The 20,810-nt window shown below is 34.9% G+C and overlaps 1 protein-coding gene across 1 annotated transcript in view; it reads left to right on the top strand.

Annotated features, from left to right (window-relative positions):
* The window catches only part of PAPPA2 (pappalysin 2), a 385,692-nt gene that overhangs the window by 166,910 nt on the left and 197,972 nt on the right, over positions 1-20,810 (top strand). The window contains exons 10-11 of the mRNA XM_051998898.1: positions 5,289-5,482; positions 8,446-8,577. Of these exons, the coding sequence (XP_051854858.1) occupies positions 5,289-5,482; positions 8,446-8,577 (326 nt within the window). The remainder of the gene's footprint in view (positions 1-5,288; positions 5,483-8,445; positions 8,578-20,810) is intronic.

Genomic DNA, 20,810 nt, shown 5'->3' with positions numbered 1-20,810 from the left:
AAATATTCATCCATTTTGTTTATGGCAGTATTATTATATTTGAGTATGACAAAAATCAAAACTAGAAAGGAAACTTGAACATAATTTTCATTTAGTATTAATTTACTTCATAGACATTAGACACACATTGTTTATTGTACAAAATATATGTTTGATATGACCTTTCTTTCTAAAAGCTTAGATCTTTAGCGTATAGAAATGCAGAACTTCAGTAAAGAAATAAAGTACATCTGCTGCAGTAGATAGAGTATTGAGCCTGGAGTCAGGAAGATTTCCCCTTCTGAGTTGAAATGTGGCCTCCAATACTTAGTAGCTATATACGAGGCAAGTCACTTAATCCTGTTTGCCTAATTTCCTAAAATGAGTTAAAAATAGAAAACACTCTAGTATCTTTGAAAATAAAACTCCAAATGGGATCATAGAGAATTGGGCAAGATTAAATTGACACAACCACTACCACCCTCCCCCCGCCACAACAGTTAAGTCCAACCTTTGGTTTAATTCAGGAATATTCTCTACAGTTTTCCTGATGAGTGGTTGTCTGGGATGTTCAATTCAATTATTGTGTGACTTCCATGGTACAAGAACTGAGTCATGTGCCAGGAATATGGAGACCAAAAATGGAATATTCCCTGTCTTTACAGAGAGTTTACATCATGTTTGAAGGGAAATAGCATATACACAGATCAATAAAAGCAATATACATACATACATACATACATACATATATATATATATATATATATATATATATATATATATATATATATATATATATATGAAAGAAAACAAGTATTTGGGAATGGGACACCCAAACAACTGGCTGAATGGTGAAAGACCTCATGGAATAGATGTCAATGAGAATGGTTCATTGAAAGGAAGTCTAGATTTTGAGTCAAGAGAACCTGTGTTTTGATCTCAGCCTTGCCACTTACAGATTACTGTGTATTCTTACAAATCCTTTAATTTCCTCATTTTCTCATCTATCAAATGAATGAATTGAGTGAGATGGCTTCTAAGAATCTAAACAGCTTTTGGATCTAAATCTGTGATTCTAATATTCAATTCTGTGAGCTAAACCTTACCTGGAACTATAGAATCTAAATTAAAGAGGAAAGGAGGGAGAGCTTTCTAAGCATGGGGGACAGTCTGTGTGGAAAGGCATGGAGATGGAAAACCTATGCAGGAATTAGTAAGTAAATCAATTTATAATGAGAAGTCAAGAAAGATAGGCTGATGCCATATTTTTGTATTACATCCTAGGGACAATAGGGATGCTTCTTGCTCAGGGGAGTTAGACTTATGTTTTAGTAATACCATTTAGCTGCTGTGTAGAAGATGATTTAGAAAGGAGAATTAAGGCAAAGAAACCATTTAGGGTGCTTTTGAAATAGTTTAAATGAGAAATGATCAAAGACAGAACTAGGGTATGAGTGGAGAGAAGGGGAGAGACCCATGATACAGCGTAGACATTGATCTACAAGACTTGGGAGAAGAAAACAATAATATATATAATAAATAAAAATTATAGTACTTTAAGGTTTGAAAAAAACCAATTTTACAGAATCTTATTTTATCCCTAAATTAAGCCTCAGCTGTAGATATTATTTTTCCTATTTAATAGATGAGGAAACTGAAGTAGAAGTTGTCACTTGCTCAAGATGATATAGTTAGTATTTGAGGCAGTATGTTCATTTGGGTCTTCCTGACTTCAGATCCAAAGCTCTATCAACTGTGTGTCACCTTGCTGAGATCCTAAGATTATAGATTTCTAACTGGAAGGGACTTAAGTTCACCATTTTCAAAGACATTATATTCCATTAAAAAAAACTGTAAAGGGTTTGGAAAACTAATATGAACAGATATTTTCTTCCTTTTGCTCCCAATATTTTGTCCTTGTTCTGTTCTCTGGAGGTATACAAAATAAATGTCATCTATTTCAAGTAAAACTTATTATTATCATTAAAGACTAATGACTAACACTTCTATGGTACTTGCTATGTACATATCATGCATTATGCAAATTGATAGTCCTTCAAATATTTCAAGACAGCTATTATGTTTTCCTCTAAATCTTATCTTCTGACTAATTAGTTCTTCCCTTCTCACCTACCCATCCCATGCACATACAGGCCTCTCAGATCTTTTTTAGATGAAATGATTTTGAATCCTCTCACCTTGACCTTATCAAGTGCATTAAACATCCTCTGCTGCTCAGTTCTTGTGAAGTATTTGCTTTATAAACCTTAGAGTTATGAATCTGAAATATTGACTATTATTTGTCAATGTCTCTCCTAAATTGTGTGCTAGAAGTAACCAGTTAAAAGTGGACTGACCACATCTGAATAGAGGGGAAACCTCATTTCCTTGGTTCTGAGTTTTGGACTTCCATCCATTCAGCCTAGGATTTCCTTAATTTCTAAGGCACCCATATACCACACTATTATCCTAAGAAGTCATTTTCAATAGGTCTTTTTATATGAACTTTTTATATTTACTATTTAGTCAAGTTTTGATTTTTGAACCTAAGAATATGGTAATATATTTTACTCATTACATTTCGCTAGTTAGATTTATCCAGCATTCAAAATCTAAGAGTAATAATATAATAATAATAACAACATTATTATTAATACTAAATAATACTGTTTAAAGTCTTCTAGGGAAGCAGATTCTGTAGCTTCTCAAAGTTACTTTTTACAGTAAATAGTAAAATTCACAGTCAAGTCTAATGTTTTAAAAAGAATGCAGGATAAAGTCCCATTTTGCTCTATCTCAAAATACTAGGTAAAATGAAACAGAGCTGGAACTAGGATGAGGCGATCAAATTTTTGTCTAAAAGCACTGAAAAGTTCAAGTTCTTTTTTGAAATTTGTTTTGATTTCTTTATACTGGACCTATGATTTAATTGGTTGAGACACTCATCACCCACTGGGTTCAATGACTTCCTCAAAGGCCATGATTTAATCCAAATTGGTGTGATCAACCAATCTGAGAGTAGGGTGATGAGTCAAAGCCATCTTCCTTGAGAGCTAGTTGGAAGCCTTATCTCCCACATAACATCATTCCTCTGCTTCATTCTCTTCCATTCTTGTGTAAGCTACCAGTCTTTCCCCTTCTACCCACTTGGAGCATACAGAATGATTATGATCCAGTTTCCACCTGAGTACACACACCAGGCAGTGCAAAAACAACACTGAGAAAATTCTCCAGCTCCAGGAAATCCCCAATCTGTCCAGATCATCTTGTGGATAAAGAATGTGTTCTTGAGTTATTCTGAGATCCAAAGTCATTGTTAGAGCCCCTTTGCACAGGATTGTATGAACATTGCCACCTTGAAAATGAGCAAATCACACTTATACAAACAATATATGTCAGAGAGAGGGTTTAAACTCAGATCTTCTGAACCAGTAAATTATCTACTTTGTCATGTTTCATCCTTTTTAAGTCTTTATTTTCTTTAATTCTGAACTTAAATACTAAATAAAAAGAGCATTTCCATGTACAAAGTTCAACAAAGAGAACTTTATATACACAAGCTCTTATTTTTAGCTCTTTTTTTCTTTTATGAATAGAAAATATCCAACATATAATTTTCCTGCTTGCCTATTTTTCTTCTGGCTTTCTTCTGGTTTCTTCTTTGTGTTTTTAAAAAGTGCTCCTTATCCTCATTTTTTCCCTTTTTAAAAAGAATCTTTTAACAACTCTCCTCCTCAACAACCCCTTTCCCCGTTCTAGAGGGAAAAAGAAAAAAGAAAAAAGAAACCTTTTTTAATGAACATACTGCTTCATCTTTCAAAAGCAAAGAAAAATGGAAACAAGCCTGGTGTGTGTGTGTGTGTGTGTGTGTGTGTGTGTGTGTGTGTGTGTTTAACACTTTCCTCAATTGAGGAAAATATGTCTTTGTCTCCTTAAAAATAACAATGGAAAAATACTGAACACTAGTATAAAATTTAGAATGTGGTAGGAAGATAGTTGAGGTAGTAAAATGGGGAAATAATAGATTCCCCAAGTTATGAAGATAACATGAGGTATTTATAAAGTCATTAACATAGTGCCTGCCACATAGTAGGCACTAATATAAATGCTAGTTATCATTCTCCTTCTCTTCCTTCTCATCATCATACTTACTAATAATCCTGAGTCTTAGTTTCCTCTTCTATAAAATGGGTTTAATAATAACACCTAACTAATAGAATTGTTCTGAACAGTGAATTAGAGATTATGTTATATATTTGATCTAAATAGCAGTACTTATTTCAGTTACTTGATTAAATTGATAGTCCATGGAGTTCATGAGTTATATCTCCTTTACCCTCAGCTTTTCAGAAATCTAATGGAAGTTATCACCAATGGGACTATGATTTTTTACTCATAATAGATAGGCTATGAATTTTAAAACATCTCAGTATTTTTTTTCTGTTTGTTTTCCCAAAAGCAGTTGGATGAGTGATTCATTTATTGCCTTATGCCTTTTTTTTTCTTTGAGTGGTGCTTCTATTAATAATACTGGCTGGTTCTCCCAAAGGGTTTAATTCTATAAAGTATGTAACTTCCCCCCAAAAGACAATCACTCAAATTGGGTTCCAGGGCTAGGCTAATTTGCAATCTAGGGTCCAACTTCAGAGTATGTCTTGGTTATAATGAAATTATGACATTACAGCAAACTCTTGTCATTTGAGACAATGTCATATGGGGTATACTTGCAAATAGTTATAGAAAATGAATGCCTGAATAGCTGCATGGGTTCCATATATACATCTTTCAACTAACTAATCAAAGGAAGCTTAATTATTTGGCTTCTAGGTTAAATAATAGGTATCATCACTACCTAAATTATAAGTATGGTGTCTAGTATGATTAATGGGTTGAAATCAATTTAATTCAAGAGAAATTATTAATCATCTCTAGGACTTATAATAGTAGCTACCATTTATATGGCACTTTAAGATTTACAAAGTATTTTGCAGATATATCTTACTTTTTCCTTTTAACAACCTAGGGGAGGCAAATGGTATTATACTCATTTTACAGTTGGAAAAACTGAGGCAGAGATTGTCACACAGCTAGATAAGAAATGAATTCAGGTCTTTCCTACTCCAGATCTGACTCACTAACCATCATACCACCATCTTATCTTTGTAAAGCTAGTCTTGAAAAATCTTTTTAAGTTGTGTTTGGCATCACATCAAAGTAGACTCTTTCTATGGTGCTGGTCACCCATTTCCTATTTGTTTTCCATAGAAAGTGTTCAGATCTTCTGTTTCTAATACCACATATCTTGACAGGGGAGCCCAGCCTATGCTACATCTATGAGGGAGATGGGATATGTGAGCCTTTTGAAAAGATGAACAGCATCCTAGACTGTGGCCTCTATACTCCCAAAGGATACTTGGATCAATGGGCCACTCAAGCCTATACATCTCATCAGGACAATAAGATGTGCCCTATTTCTTTGGTGACTGGGGAACCTCTTTCCAAGGTAAGTCTAGTCCTATAAGTAGAGTAAGCAAATTAGTTGAACTCTATCTTTGATATTTTTGTACCCATTTTCCTTTCTCCTGAATGTCTTTATTCCACCTATTGTAGTATATACCTATTCTGCAAAAGCTTCTCTAATGACCTATCATAATCCTTGAAAAAGTCTTAACTGATAAGATACTTCCTTCTCTTAAATCAGGTGTATGTTCTTGAAAATCAATACATCGTCAGGTACAGAGGAATGATTATTTAATAGTGAAATCTGGAATATTTCACTACAGAGTACAGGTAAGAATTTGCTGATAGAAAGCTATGTTTGGTGCCTTTCAAATCATCACACACCTTCTTTGTCAGATCAGATTTGTGATTTGTCTGTCTTGCTAAGAAAAAAAGGAAGATTTACTTCTGATGACTAGGTCAAGTTGTGCATTTAGAAGAATCAATTGTCAAAACAGCTATTGAATTTGAATTGGGCTCCATTCTTAGGAAAGATGGAATCATTACTCTCTCAGTTGCTGAGACAAATTATTGGGGCAAAGGATTTAAAAGAGAATGGCTGGAGCAATTCTGGATTGATACTATCATGCACTTTATCCTTTTCAGAGCTCAGAGTAGTTAATGGATTTGAAGGGCTAGTTCATAAAAGAGGAATCTGATTGGTGATGTAGAATCTTGGAGGACAGAACCAGAAGCAATGGGTAGATGTTTCAAAAGAACAGATTTAACCCCCATGTTTCCTAACAATTAGATTCATTTCCAAATGGGTCTGTAGCTGATCTTACAAATAAGATGTGTGATGATTTGAGGCCCAAAACATAGCTTTCTGTCACCAAATCTTTACCCATACTTTGTAGTGGGATACTCCAGATTTCACTATTAAATAATCATTCCTCTGAACCTGATAATGTATTGGTTTTCAAGAACATAATTTAAGATACTTATGACCTAAGGGAAGGAAGTATCTTATTAATTAAGACTTTTTCAAGAATTATGATAGGTCATTAGAAAAGCTTTTGTAGAATAGGGTCTAAGATACCTTAGAGTAGTAAATTTCTTCTCACTAGAGGTCTTTAAGCAAATGCTGTTTGACAGTTTGTTGGAGATTGTGTGTGTGTGTGTGTGTGTGTGTGTGTGTGTGTGTGTGTGTGATTTTTGTCCAAACTGGTTGGACTAAATGCTCTCTGATGTCCCAACTACGAGATTCTGTGGTTACTTCTGTGATAATTCTTCCTGGAAAACAAACTGGGAATGAATCCTTCCTCTGACTTCTTTTCTGAACTACTTCTCCAGGAAACATTTAATATAAAAGGATGATTCAATTTTAGCCCCAAAGTGATGTTTACCTCTTGGTAAGGAAATTACTATTAATAGTAATATTAGCTACTATTTATATAATGTTTTACAAATATTATTTCCTTTTTTCCTCATGGTAATTCTGGGAAGTAGGGAGTATTATTCTCTCCATCTTCCATTTTACAGATATGAGGAAATAAAAGCAGGCAGAAGTAAAATAACTTGCCCAGTAAGTGCTGAGACTAGATTTCAATTCAGTTCTTCCCGACTCCAGCTCCAGTGCTCTGGTCTTTTAGCTGTCATGGTTTATATGTATATATGTCTAGGGGGAAATGGTCACTATGGAACTTTTTGTAGGTAGAATATTTTCTTTACTCTATGAGAAAATACTCATAATAACAATAACTGGAACTTATGAAATGTTTTATAGTTTGTAAACTGTTCTAAATATCCACAAAGCACAACCCCACCGGGGCGTATCACAGGTATTATCATTGTGTCCATTGCAAGTTGGCTTGGTAGATAAATGATTCTGCTCTGTCCAAAGTAGCATTTGAATATGGAAGAGAAATTGAATTTCCCTATTGAAGGTAAGACATCACTAGTGGCTGGCTGCTGCTGAGGGGCCCCCTCAGTTTCCTTCTATCCATACAGAAGGACAGGAATTGGGCAGAATGGTAGATTTAATTCTTATTACCACATTTTATGGAAAGAAAAATTAAACTAAAGCAAATGAAAAAATGCTCACAAAGTTGAATATATTTAAAGGCAAAGAACAACCTGATTAGTGACAGAACTCAAAGCCACAGTGAACAGAGATTAGTTGAAGAGAGTAGACATGGTTAATCCAAGAAGGACAGTCAAATGATGCAGCGGGTAAATGCTGACCTGGAGTTAGGAAGAGTCCTTTTCCTGAGTTCAAATACAATTTCAGATACTTACTAACTATGTGATTTTGGGAAAGTCATTTAATCCTGTTTGCCTCAATTCCTTGAATGAGAGAAGGAAATGACACTACAGTATCTTTGCCAAAAAAAAAAAAAATCCAAATGGGGTTACAAAAAGTCAGACATAACTGAAAACAATTGAACTGAACCCAAAGAATAAAAGAGTAAGAAGGGAGATAGAATTCTTTAGAATTTGAAGAAATTGAAGAATTAGAATACTCCCTATTTCCCATTCCCTACTTTAAAATTAGAATTTGCCTTGAGGGAGATAGATCAAATTTATGTTCCAGGGGACAGAACTTGAAACAGAGGATGGAAGTAGCAGAGATAAAGATTCCAGAGTAAGTTAAAGGAGGGAAAAAATAACTATCCTGCCCTTGAGCTCTCTCCAAGTGGGATGGGCAGTTTCAGAAAGAAAAGAAACTTTCTGTCCTGATTCCTTGTCCTAGGAGAGCTTCAAGAAGAGGTTGGGAAACAATTTTTTGAATTGGAATAGATGCCTTCTGAGGTCCCTTCCATAACTGTCTGGGAGTTTTTGATTTTCTAAGCTAAACAAGCTCAGTAACTCTTTAGTTTCAAACTGACAGTCTGAAGGATTTAGAAGCTACTACAATTTTTTTTATTTGTTTACTTATTTGTTCATTTATCTATTTCTGTATGCTTTTGTACCTTGGTTCACATAGTTTATTCCTAATCAAAAATCTTTCTTTCTCCATTTTTTCAGGTTTGCAAATCCCAGCATCCCAAGTCACTAGAAGATCGTTTTCTTGCTGGTTGGTTTCCCTGTATAACTAGTGAAGGACAAAGAAAACAGCCTGAAATACAACTAGACAGAAATGAAAAGGTCTGGCTCAAGGTAAACAATGAATTTTTTTTGTTTTGTTTTGTCTAGGTTGTTGATATACATACACCCATCTGGATGACTTTATTTTTCTCTGGAATGGTCAGGTATTTCCTTCCTTTTTTTGATCTTTATTTTTGGGTTCTAAACATTCCTAAATTTCCTGATTTATTTTATTAGTGATTTGTAATTTCATGGAAGGCACTTGAATTCAGTAGGCCTCTGACCTCTGTTCTCTGGATTACCAGTTATTTGAGTAGTATATCTAGCAGACCGAGGTATCTTTATCTGTAAATCAGAACAAAAATGTTTAGAATAAGTAAAAACACCAGAATCTTGAGTCTAGTTACTCTAGAAATTTGGTCACATAGGGAAATTGCCAAATTACTCAGGGGGATGCAGACAGTTTAGAAACAGTGGTTAATGAAAATGAATTTGGGGTATTTTTAGGGAGAAATGGTCACTATGAAATTTCTTATTGGTAGAAAATATTTCAGCTAACACTTAGAAAGAAATCATGAAATAAAAATTCAAAATGTTTGTTTTTTACTAAATATGGTTCAAATGGATTTGGACAGTTTTAGAAACATTAATGTTCCTTCTTAAAGTGAGATATCTATTAGATTTAAAAACTGAGTTGATTTTGTAAATTTTCTTGACTATATGCTTGCTATATGAAAGTTAGCAATCTGTGAAGGAAAATATGAGACATGGACAACTGACTATAAGACAAAATAGAATATTCTAAGTTCTTAGAAGAGATATGAGCAAAGTGTTTTGAAGGCTTAGAATAGCCAAAAATCATGTCTGATTAGGAGAACTCTGGATTGATGGATGCAGTAGCATTCCTATAAGGCTCTGCTCAGTGCAAGTCCTCACTCCTCCCCTCACCCCTGACTATGTCTTCCCTTCTTAAATCAGCTTCTATTCTTTGGACACCTTGTACATATCTTAATGTTTACCTGTGAGTTTACTGGGGTCAAAAACTATCTTTGCATTACTAATAAGGAATCCCCTGTGGGGACATGATAGAGCAGGATGACGGGAAACAGGAAGACACTTTTTACATAAAGATTCTCTCTCCAAATCAAAGGATCTACAAAAGGGCAGAGAGATGTAAGATACTGAGGAGATGCAGCAAAATGTAATTTCCCAGTGATTAATTTCCTGGGGAAGGAAGAAATCTTTATTTTATAGATATGAAAGCTGAAGCGGAGAGAGATTCAGTGACTTACCCAGCCTCATACAACTAATAAATATCTGAAGCAAGAAGCAAACTATGTCTTTCTAACTCCATGACTATTCCTCTCACCATCTAAGTGCTTACATATTTGTCACATCCTTCCTGACTCTTCTTGTTTCTGGGATGAACATCACTAAGTCTTTTGCCATCCCCTCATTTGATCTGGTTTCTTGTCTCCTCACAGTCTCCTCACTGTCTTTACATGCATTCCACATATTCATGGTTTGATTTTGTTATTATTGTTGACTTGTATCAGTCTTGTCCTGCTCTAAGTAATCTTACCTGGAATTTCTTGGCAAAGATAGCAAAGGAGTTTGCCATTTCCTTCTCCAACTCATTTTACAGATGAGGAAACTGAGGCAAATGGGATTAAGTGATTTTTAAAAGTCACACAGCTAGTAAGTATTTGAGACCATATTTGACCTTAGAAAGAGAGATCTTCCTGACACTTTGCCCACTGTGACATCCTTATAAATGTGTGAATACTGTGAAAGAATTTTGAGGCAGTTGAAGATAGAGTAGATGCAGAAGGTGTGGAAGCATGTTCCCAGCATGCTTACATTCTAGGCAAAACAGACACAAAGGAATTAGCTAGAGAAGCAGACAATAAATGCTTCTTGATTGGAGTACCAAGTAATATGTCAACATATGCAAAATAACACGTTCATGTTTATTTTCGTGGCAACTCTAAAAGAATCTCAAATTTGGACTGGTTTTACTCAAACCAGGATGGATAGCAATCCTAACAGAAACAACCACACACATGTGGGATTTTAAATAACACGTGCTACCACATCAGTGCTACATTATGGACAGATGATTGCTTGGAGATTTGTATTGCACAAAGTCTCAAACTAATTATAGTCTTCTAAATAATATGTCTTCCCATTCTTGCAGCTAGCCAAGTTCTTTGCATGAACTCCCAGTATATAAATGGTTCAATGAAGCTTTATTTAATTATCCTTTGAAAAAATGGGAATCCCCAATGCCCAAAGTATCTAATAACATTCCCTTCTTTTTATCCATGATAGCATTGACTTTTGACCCTGGAAAATATTTAATAGTCATCCCCTTATTTATAAAAAAAAGATAGGTAACTGTTGACCATTTTCAAGTGTTTTTCTATACCATCTAAAACTTTAGAATAGGGTAGAAATCAGGTATATGCATATATATAGAAAAAATTATGCAGGGAATTTGGGTCCTGGTTTTGGCTTTGTCATGAGCACTATGACTTTGGTCAAAGTACTTAACCTCTCTAAAATTCAGCTTTCCTATGAGTAAATAATAAATAGGACCAGTTGAGTTTTAAGATTCCTTCCAGCCTAACATTCGAAAGTTGAGTGAAAAAGGCATCTATTAAGTGCTTAAAGTACTGAGGATACACATACAGAAATAAAGATACTCCCTACTTTGAGGATCTTACATTCTGAGAAGAGGAAAACGTATAAAGAAATAGTGATCAGGGAAAGGTATTTGGTCCAGAAAGAGAGAGGGGTAGTGAGTATGGCCATGGGAAATAGGTTGACACACCCCATCCAGTAACACTGGCAGAGTTGACTTTAACGTGTTTTATGCTTCTCGAACTGGATTGGATGGTCTGGGGACTAAGAAAGTTAGGAATATGACCAGAGAGGATGGAGTGAGGTGAAACATGGCCAATTTCTCTGAAAGCATTCTGAAAAAGGCAGTGACCAGTCACAGAAGTTCTTTGTCAGAAGCAGGCAGGAACATGAAATGTTCAAAATTTAGCAGAGAATAGCCACTGCATCAGTGCTAACTCTGGGAGTCTTGTGCCAATAGACCACGATATACTCAGAAAAAAAATTAGTGGGAAGAGAATGATGATGATTTGAAACTTGGAAATGGCCATTTTCAGTAGCATAATGAAGAAAACTTCATCCTAACGCAAGTAAGATTTGGAAGGTTTTTCAGGAGTTAGTCCATGTGGTCATTGTAACTTGGGAAGATAGTGAGTTCTGGGTTTTTTTGCACAGCCTGTGTGGGGCTCACTTGGTTCAAGAATTTGCCCAAAGAATATATGATGTATGATGAATTTTGTTATTGCCTGGGATAGGTAGATTGTGGGGGTAGGATTTGTCTCGCCTATTAGGGACTAGGAAAGCCAGCAATCTAGAAACCAGGAGCAGTTTATTTACTTAGGGTTTTGGCAGTTCCAAAGGAGGGTCCTTAGACTAATTTTTACCTGGTTTCTGGAGCTTCTAACCTAGCATTAGGGTCTCTTGCTTGAAATTTAAATGGACTTTATAACAGAGATGAAGCAGTCAATGTTGGAAACATTAGAACCAAACACTGAGTGCATTTAAGCATTTAAAGGAAGGGCTTGTAACATAATGGGAAACCCCCAAAGGAACTTGGAGCAATAATGAAAGGGTGAAGGGTAGAGTCTACCTCCAAGATTCAGGCAGCAACTGACACTTGCGCAACTACAGCAACTCAATTTTATTCCCAACCCCATAATCACTGAAGTTCAGAATGGCCTCTCCAAAATCAGACAGGAAAGAGCAGAGGAAGGAAAGGGTGGGATCAAAACTATGGACATTGCCAGGGGACTTCAGCCATGATTTTCAGGACATGGCAGGAGGAAGGATTTTATGTTGGTTTTGTGAAAGCCTGCTCCTTGAACTTGGCACTTAGCTGCAACCAACTCTTGTAGGTGTCCCAGGTTTTATGTTTACTCCATGCTTCAGAGGAGTTCCAGGGTCAAGGCAGCCCTGGCATTTCATAAGGAAGGGAGGGATCTGCTTATGTCTGATTGTTTTTTCTTCCTCTGAGGTCACAGATAGGGAGGGGTCAATCAGTTAAGAAAATGAAACATTCAAGGCTCCAGATAAAAAGGATATAGAAAAGGAGAACTGGAGTCTCAGTAGAAAAAAGAATCCATGGTCAGGACATATATGATTTATTACATCATATAGTCCAGAGAAAAACTGGACTCCTCCAACCCTCAAAACATTTTTTTTCCCCAGACTAGGCATTTTCCTTCTCAGAGGTAGGATATACCTGATATAGAGACCTTGGCCTCTGACAAATTTAAGAAAAGTCATCTTAGGTTATGCCAGTTCTGACTAGCCTTTCTGTCTCTGAAAATGGCATCAAAAGATTTCCCTATATGGCTCAATTGATAGTGTTGGATTTGAGGCTATGAAGACCCAAATTCCAAACTTGCCTCAGACATATACTAAGAAAATTATTTAAATCATCCTCAGTCTTAATTTTCTCATCTGTAAATTGGGAACAATGTTATTACTCTTCTCACAAGATTGTTGAAGGGATCAAGTAAACTACTTTACAACATTGTAAATGCTAGCTATTTTCATTATTGTTACAATTATCATCAGACTACTGTCATCAGGCTTTTGATCCAATTCCTTTTTTGAACCTGCAGATAGGGCAGCTCATACCACTTTATAATCTTTGATTTGGAGGGGATTCTAAAAGTGATTCAGGCCCTTATGTAAATGTGGTCATCAGAGTGGAGAGCAATGTCTCAGTCTTGGACAACCCATGATTTTGTACAATGGTAGTAGCTTATAATTCTGATTGCCCAGCTACTCCCTTATTAGCTGGAGTAATAAGCTAATTATTACTTAATAATTATTAATAATTATTTCCCTTAATTCCTTCCTAAGCTTGCTATAGAAATGCCTTATTTTTGAGTTCTCTGAGAGATGAATGCTTAAACATCAGTGACCAGCTTAAAATTATGAAAGGCAGGATTTTTAACATTGAGACCCTCTGAATTTTTTTAGTCTCTCTTCATGTGACCCTATGGTTCACCTGCGGCATATAAAATAGAGCTCAAAGCAAATGGGATTGCCATTGGAAAATTTGGCCCAGCATGTTCAAGATTTATTTTTACTCACTGGCCTCTATGACCCAGGTTCTTAGCTTATAAATTCAGAGGTGCCATTTGTGAAAGACAGAGCTGAGAGGCCATCTTGTGGTCTCAGGCCTGTGCCTCCTTCTGCCCTCAGTTTGCACCTGGATTTTCATTTTTAATGACTTTCCCAACAGCTTTTTTTTTTAACTGTATTATCCAATTTATTATTAAAATTTGCTTTCCTCATTGTTTGTGTCCCAAACAGGACAGAATACAATGTGTTTCCCCAACTGCAGAACTATAACTAACTCACAGATTTATCCAAAAGGTATTTTTACAGCATTTGCCCTTATTTTTATTTAGTATTCCATCAATTATATTATTAGAAGGGCCTTATTTTCCTTGGCTATTCTTTATTGAATCTTCACACTTTCATCAGTGAATACATAAATATCTCTAAAATCTCATGCCCAACAAACAGTGATCACTAAGTGATTTTTCCATCTTTCTTTTACACATTGCTGAATCTTGGTTCTTTTCCTGCTCCTTCTCCCTTCTGATATTTCTTTCAAATGTCCCTTCTCTTTCTAAATTCCATTCTAGTGGAAGCGATAATTGCCTAGATAATGATGACCAAGGACCAGAGTCAGGGGCTGAGAAATCATCAAGATGATCAATAGAACAATAAAGCAATCCATTAGCAATATGCATGTCCCTCAGAGTTTTGTCCTGCCCCCCCTTCCCCGCTTCTCTTATTATCTCATCAGCTCACATGAATTTAATTTCCATCTCTGAATTGATGACTTTCAAATTTACCTATTCCAATCACTCTGTTCATCTCCAGTCTCATATCTCCAATTGCCTTTTGATAAAATACTTAATTATCTTTCCCCCTAAACCCTGCATCCTTCCTATCTTTCTTCTTACTATAGTGGGTAACATCATCTTCCCACTCCCTCAGGCTCACAATTTAGGAGTCATCTTAGACTTCTCACTCTCTCTCAACCCCATAACAAACCTATTACTAAGGCCTTGGTAGTTCACCTCTGCAACATCTCTCAAATATTCTCCCCTTCTCTACTGAGACACCATTATCACTCTCTGCTCTGTCACTTCACTCTTACACAATTGCAATTTCTTATCCCAGATCTCCTCCCATTCCAGTCCATTTTCCATTCAGTCATTAAAGTGATTTTCCTAAAGCTAAGGTCTGGTGACCTCCCATTGCCTCCAAGATCAAATACAAAATGCTCTGGTTGGCTTTCCCAGCCCCCAGTTACCTTAGTGCCTTCCCTCCATTAATCATTTTTTTTCTGTCCTAAATATAGACACTTTGCATATATATATATATATATATATATATATATATATATATATATATATATATATAGCATATTGTCTTCCCCATTAGAGAGTAAGTTCTTTGAAAGCATAAACTGTCTTTTGTCTCCTTTTGCAATCCCAGTGCTTAGCATAGTGCCTGGCACATAGTAGATGCTTAGTAAATTTTTTTTTGATTAATCACAGTTTTCAGAACAAGGAGTAGAAGTATATTTGGAGTGGGAGGAAAGTAAGAAATGCAGAAAATGACCAGGATAGAGTTGAGGATGCATGGTCCAATGCAAAATAAAATGATGCATGGCCTAGATCTCCATTTCTGGTGTTGTGGTTTGGAGGGCAGAACAGCAGCAGCTGTAGGATAAATGGGGCAGAAAATAGTATCAAATCAGTCTGTTCCTAGCCCATATCCCAACCTTTCAAATACTTGTTGACAGCTTGCACACATAAAGTAAGTCTTCCCTTTTCCAGTCCAAACATCTCCACTTTCTTTAGCTGATTCCTAAATGTCTTGGATCCTCTCACTAGCCTGGTCACCATTCTCTGGGCATACTCTAGTTTACCAATCTGCTTTGTAAAATATGGTTCCCAGGACTACTAAAATATTCTACATGTGGACTGGTTAGGACAAAATTGAATGCATACAACCTTATTCATTCTGGATGCTTTCCTGTTAATGAGGTCAAAGATAGAATTGACTTTTCTTGGCTGCCTTGTCACTCTACTGACTCACTGAGGTTTCAGTACATTCAAATTCTATGTGTTCCCCCCCCCCCCATGTGAATTGCTACCTAGCCAGGCTTCTCCAAACCTATATTTGTACAGATGACTTTTTGATCCCATGTGTAAAACTTTACATTGATCTCCATTTGATTTCATCTTTTTAAACTCATGTCTGACATTTAGCATCATTTTTAAAATTTTGATTTTGCTATCCAATATAAAATCTATAAGCATTCTACATTGTATGATGTTATACACACATACACACACACACACACACACACACACACACACACACACACATATATATATCACTGCTAAAATGTTTAATACTAAGGACAGAACTCTATGACACCGTGCCAGACACACCTTTCTAGCTTGACAATGTTCCTTTAATTATCATTTTTTTTTGTCTGGTTATTACACTAGTTAAAATTCCATTTATATGGACAATTGTAACGAGTCTGATATATTCACAGATCTCATTAGTTTGCTAAGTTGATGTGACCTCTTCATATTGCATATGACAGGGTGCTTGTTTCTGAGGGTTGGCATGTAACGGAAATAAATTCCCTAGAGGGACTGTGAAACACCTTATTATGCAAAGGAGTCACCAAATGAAGCAAGGGGAGGCAAAGAGAAATAGCTAAAACTGATAAACCTTTTTGGATACCTACAAAGCCAATCAAAGAGCCACCTGGTTAAGTCATCAGAACCAGTTACAAAATATCATGCATGTTCCAAAATCTCTTTCAATGACTTTAATTGTCATTACAAATCTCCTGGAAAGAAGCTCAAGAGCATCATCTCCATAAAGAAGTTGGATTACCTACACAAAGCTGATCCAGTCTACAAATGTTCCAGATCCTCATTATTATATAATTAAACAAAATTTCTCTCTACTTTATCCACAAGCATATTATGTAAGATTTCATTAAATACTTTGGTTAAAATCAATTAAACAATGAATATTAAGACACTATTTTTTAAAAACTAATGCTCAAGCTCCCCCCCAACTTGAAATCTTTCATCCATTTAGAAACCAGAATACCTAATGTTGTATTGTTTCTTTTCAATTAATTGCTCTTATTTGATTAATTATTTTTAAAATATAAAAGTTTGTCTCTCTCTTTCTAATCAGAGTACAGACCTACATTGAGGAGAACTGGTCCTGATTTGTTGTGCATCTGGGAAACATTGCTTGATAATTCGATATTCTTGGAGGATTGAACCTTTGTTTTCCCAGTCATTTCATTTGTTACCTGCCACACTATGGAATTACTTTTATTGACCAATCTAGTAACTGTCAAAAATAGAAATAAATATCATTTACCTTTTCCTTGATGAACCCCATATTTGTTCATATTTTTCACTTTATTTTTGAAATGCGTAAAAACCATCCTTTTAATGATGCATTCTAGGACTTTCCCAGGAATCAACAACAAAATTTCCCTGGTTTAAAAAATCTGTTCTTCTAGTATAAAAAATGAGATGATATTTGTTCTTTTCTACTCTTCTGGTACCTCTCCCATTTTTCAAAGTTTTCTAACTATCAATGACAATGGCTTAGCGATCATACTTAGAAGTTCATCCAGTTGTTTGATCTTAATGACTTAAAGTCACTGAAGGCAACTAGAAACTCTTACATTTTTTTTTCTTTTGTCTTAGGCTTCAATTGCTTGACATCTTTATATTTTGCTTTACAGTATGATGGTCATTGTTCTTCTTTATACAGAAAACAGGCAGAATTAGATTTGAACAGTTTTGGCTTCCTTTTGAATTTAGTTATTACCATCCTAAACCCCTTTAGTAGTGATATAGTCCCTTCTTTGATCTTCTTTTTACCCCCAACATAGCTATTAAAAACCCTCAAAACCTCTTTTTTGTTGTCTTTAACATTTTCTGGAAGAGTCAACTTGTTCTAGAGTTTGACGTTTCTGATATAATTATTTTAGGACTACACCACATTAAAAAAAAAGATTCATTTTCAGTTTCTTGCTCTTAAGTTCTATCAAATATACACAATTTTGAGGAATTATTTTTGTTTTTAATCTGAGCTGGTCAGTGAGTTCTCTGGGCAATCCCATCAATCTATTCAGGCAGTTTCTATTTTTGTTTCTTTTCAGCATTGTTTATATTTCTTTGTGCAGAATTTTACAATCATTTTTAGCTTTGTTTCTGAACTTCACCATTATTATTCTGGGACAGCAGAAATAATGCAGGATTTGGGTACCTAAAATATGACTTTAAATAAATTTTTGGTCTGCCAGTTTTTACCTGTATCCTTTAAAACAAGTCATATCAGCTCCTTAGACCTCAGTGTCTTTATCTGTAAAATGAAAGAATCCTATTACATGAGCTCGCAGGCTCCTTACAACTCCTAAAAATTTATTTTATTTTTTAAATGCATAAAATATATATTTTATATTATATAGTATTTATATGTATATTAATATACAGTATAGAACTGTATAATGTCAATGTATTCTATCTTTTAATACCATAATAATTCAAATTTCCTCTCTAGTACAAAGACAGGGCCAAATATTTTTTAAGTGGATTTTCCAGGTTGTGGGGACTTCATATCCCTAGCCCACACAATATAGAAGGAATAACTGTATCTTGTACCTGGGTTAATAATTTCCTAGATAACTTAATTTTATAATGCAAGTTAGAGGGAATGCCAAGGAAGTAGTTTATATTGTTCCCTGACCGAGAATGATCTCATCAAAACTATCCCCCAAGAGAAACAGTGAGGACATATTAAGAAGAGGTTGTCAAACTAATATCACCTATTCCTTTTTTATGCCCCCCTAACATACACCAGAGTTTACCTAATACTTATAAAATTACTTTGAAAATTCTTTCCAAAAATGGAAAGAAGAATTAGAGTTGATAATATAGTTAAGTGGATTGAAAACTGTTTGAATGGAACTAAGATCAAACAAACTCTAGCATTGTTCAGAATCAACTCCTAAAATTTTAGACAAAAATGTGTCTCTCCCCCTCCCCCTTCTCCTAAATTTAAATCATAATAATCTCTGATAATACTAGCTAGAGATTCTAAGATCTCAACTTTCATTCATTTACTTATTTTCTAATACATAAAAGTCTTTTTTCCCCTTTACACAGATTTGAGAAGATTGAAATTCTATTCTTTCTCAGTGTTTACAAAATGTTTCATTTTCAATGAAATGCATTTGTTTCTTTCCTCCACAGATATTTGCCCTCAGATTCTTTGTTATCAGCCTTAACTGTGGGTAATTTTTCCAGTTTTACTGTATTTCCCTTATAGAATTATGTATAATCAGGTAACAGATATGTTCAGCTAAAATAAATATGCTCAATTTTATCTTTAATCAAAAGAATACAATCTTCTAGCTTGATGGAACTTTAGAGGTCATCTAGATCAGTTCCTTACCATAGCAAGTTAATGTTGTAATTTCTTTGATTAGTAGAAATCCAGACTTCCCTTTGATAGAGAACTGATTATAGTTCAGGAGAAGTCACTACTTTTCAAGATACCCTTTTCAACTTTTAAAAATAGTTCTCATTCTTATGGATTTCCTTCTTATATTAAATCAAAATCTCTTCACAATTTCTATTCATTTATCCGAGTCTCCTGGTGCCAAATAATTTAATTTCTCCTTCCATAGGATTACCTTCTAAATATTTAAAGATCAATATGATACCTCAATTCTGTTTTCTTCTTAAACTGTCTTGAAGTTTCTTCAATAGATTATCTGACAAAATTTTAAGCTCCTTCATCATCATGATTATTCCTTCTGACTGTATTCTGATTTTTTGAGGCCTCTTCTAAAATATGTTGCCCAGAAGTGAATGCAATACTTCCAATATGATTAATTAATTATTAGCTTCCCAGGCATGCAATTAGTCATGATTTTTTAAAATTGTTTAGTAATTCTAGGGTCCAATTCTTTATTTTGTACATAAGGAAATTAAGGGAAGTTTTTGTCAATGTCTTGCTAGAAACATTCTATATTTCTTCCATTTCCCTAAACCAACAGTCTAGTATTCAAATCTTTACAGATGAGAAATATAATTAGAATGGCCTTATTTGAATTTAATGGATTCATTCTTGCTCCTACTAATCACTATGCTCTTATCTGGGTGCTTACAAAGCATTTTTATAGTAATTCATTCTGAAATTTAGTTATTGATTGACATCAATCTTACTTATCTATAGCTTTTCAAATAAACATTTTTCTCCTTTTTCAAATTTGGTATTTCAATCTCTATGATGTTTCCTTTCAGGGAGGCTGAATGTCCGATCAGCACTTCTTCTGTCCTGTATATTACCTGCTTCATTGTCTGGAATCTTGATTGAATGGATGTAGAAGCAGAGTAGCAATTGCCCTCACTGTCACTGTTGCCTTTTTCAAGAAATTGTGTTTCAGTGAAACACGTTGTTGATTTTTTTCCTTCTCAAAGAGTCCCAACGATATCATGAAAGTGATGTCTTAACTTGCTTATGAATTGGATTTGAGTGAGGCAGATATACACAAAATTGTCAACTTCACTCTCTCCTTCAGTCATTGAAGTCCAGCAATGAGACACTTTGAAAAGAAAAAAAATGTCAGCAAGACAAACCAAGAATGTATTAGATACTATGAGATTTTGAGCAGTTAAATGTTCAAGTTTCCCATCACTGTGGTAACATTCCCCAGTGCTAGTTTTCTATTCTATATTACAAATACTTTTATTTGGTTTGTTCATTATTTTAACTTCTGTATTGTTTTCTTTTCTGACACATTCTTAAGAAATCATATGAAAAAAATATTACAAATGAAGTGCCATCTAATTTGAGTAAAAGTTTGAAAGCAATGGGTTTGGGAACAGTGGGAAGGGTTTATTCTTGATTTAAGAAAGGTAGTTTTTTCAAAATGAAATCTACTAAGTTGTCAAGTAGTGGAATTCTTCAATAGAAGTAGCAAGGTTTCATCAAATACTAGGCTGAGGAATGTAGATGCTTCTAATCACGAGTCTCCAGTTAGGTGCAGGAGTGAACAGAATCAGTTCAACTCTAACCTCAGATACATCCTACTTGTGTGACCCAGGCAAATAAAAGATTTAATCTTT

The sequence above is a fragment of the Antechinus flavipes genome, chromosome 4, assembly GCF_016432865.1.
Source record: "Antechinus flavipes isolate AdamAnt ecotype Samford, QLD, Australia chromosome 4, AdamAnt_v2, whole genome shotgun sequence".
NCBI classification, from domain to species: domain Eukaryota; kingdom Metazoa; phylum Chordata; class Mammalia; order Dasyuromorphia; family Dasyuridae; genus Antechinus; species Antechinus flavipes.
This window is presented reverse-complemented; position numbering and strand designations above follow the sequence as displayed.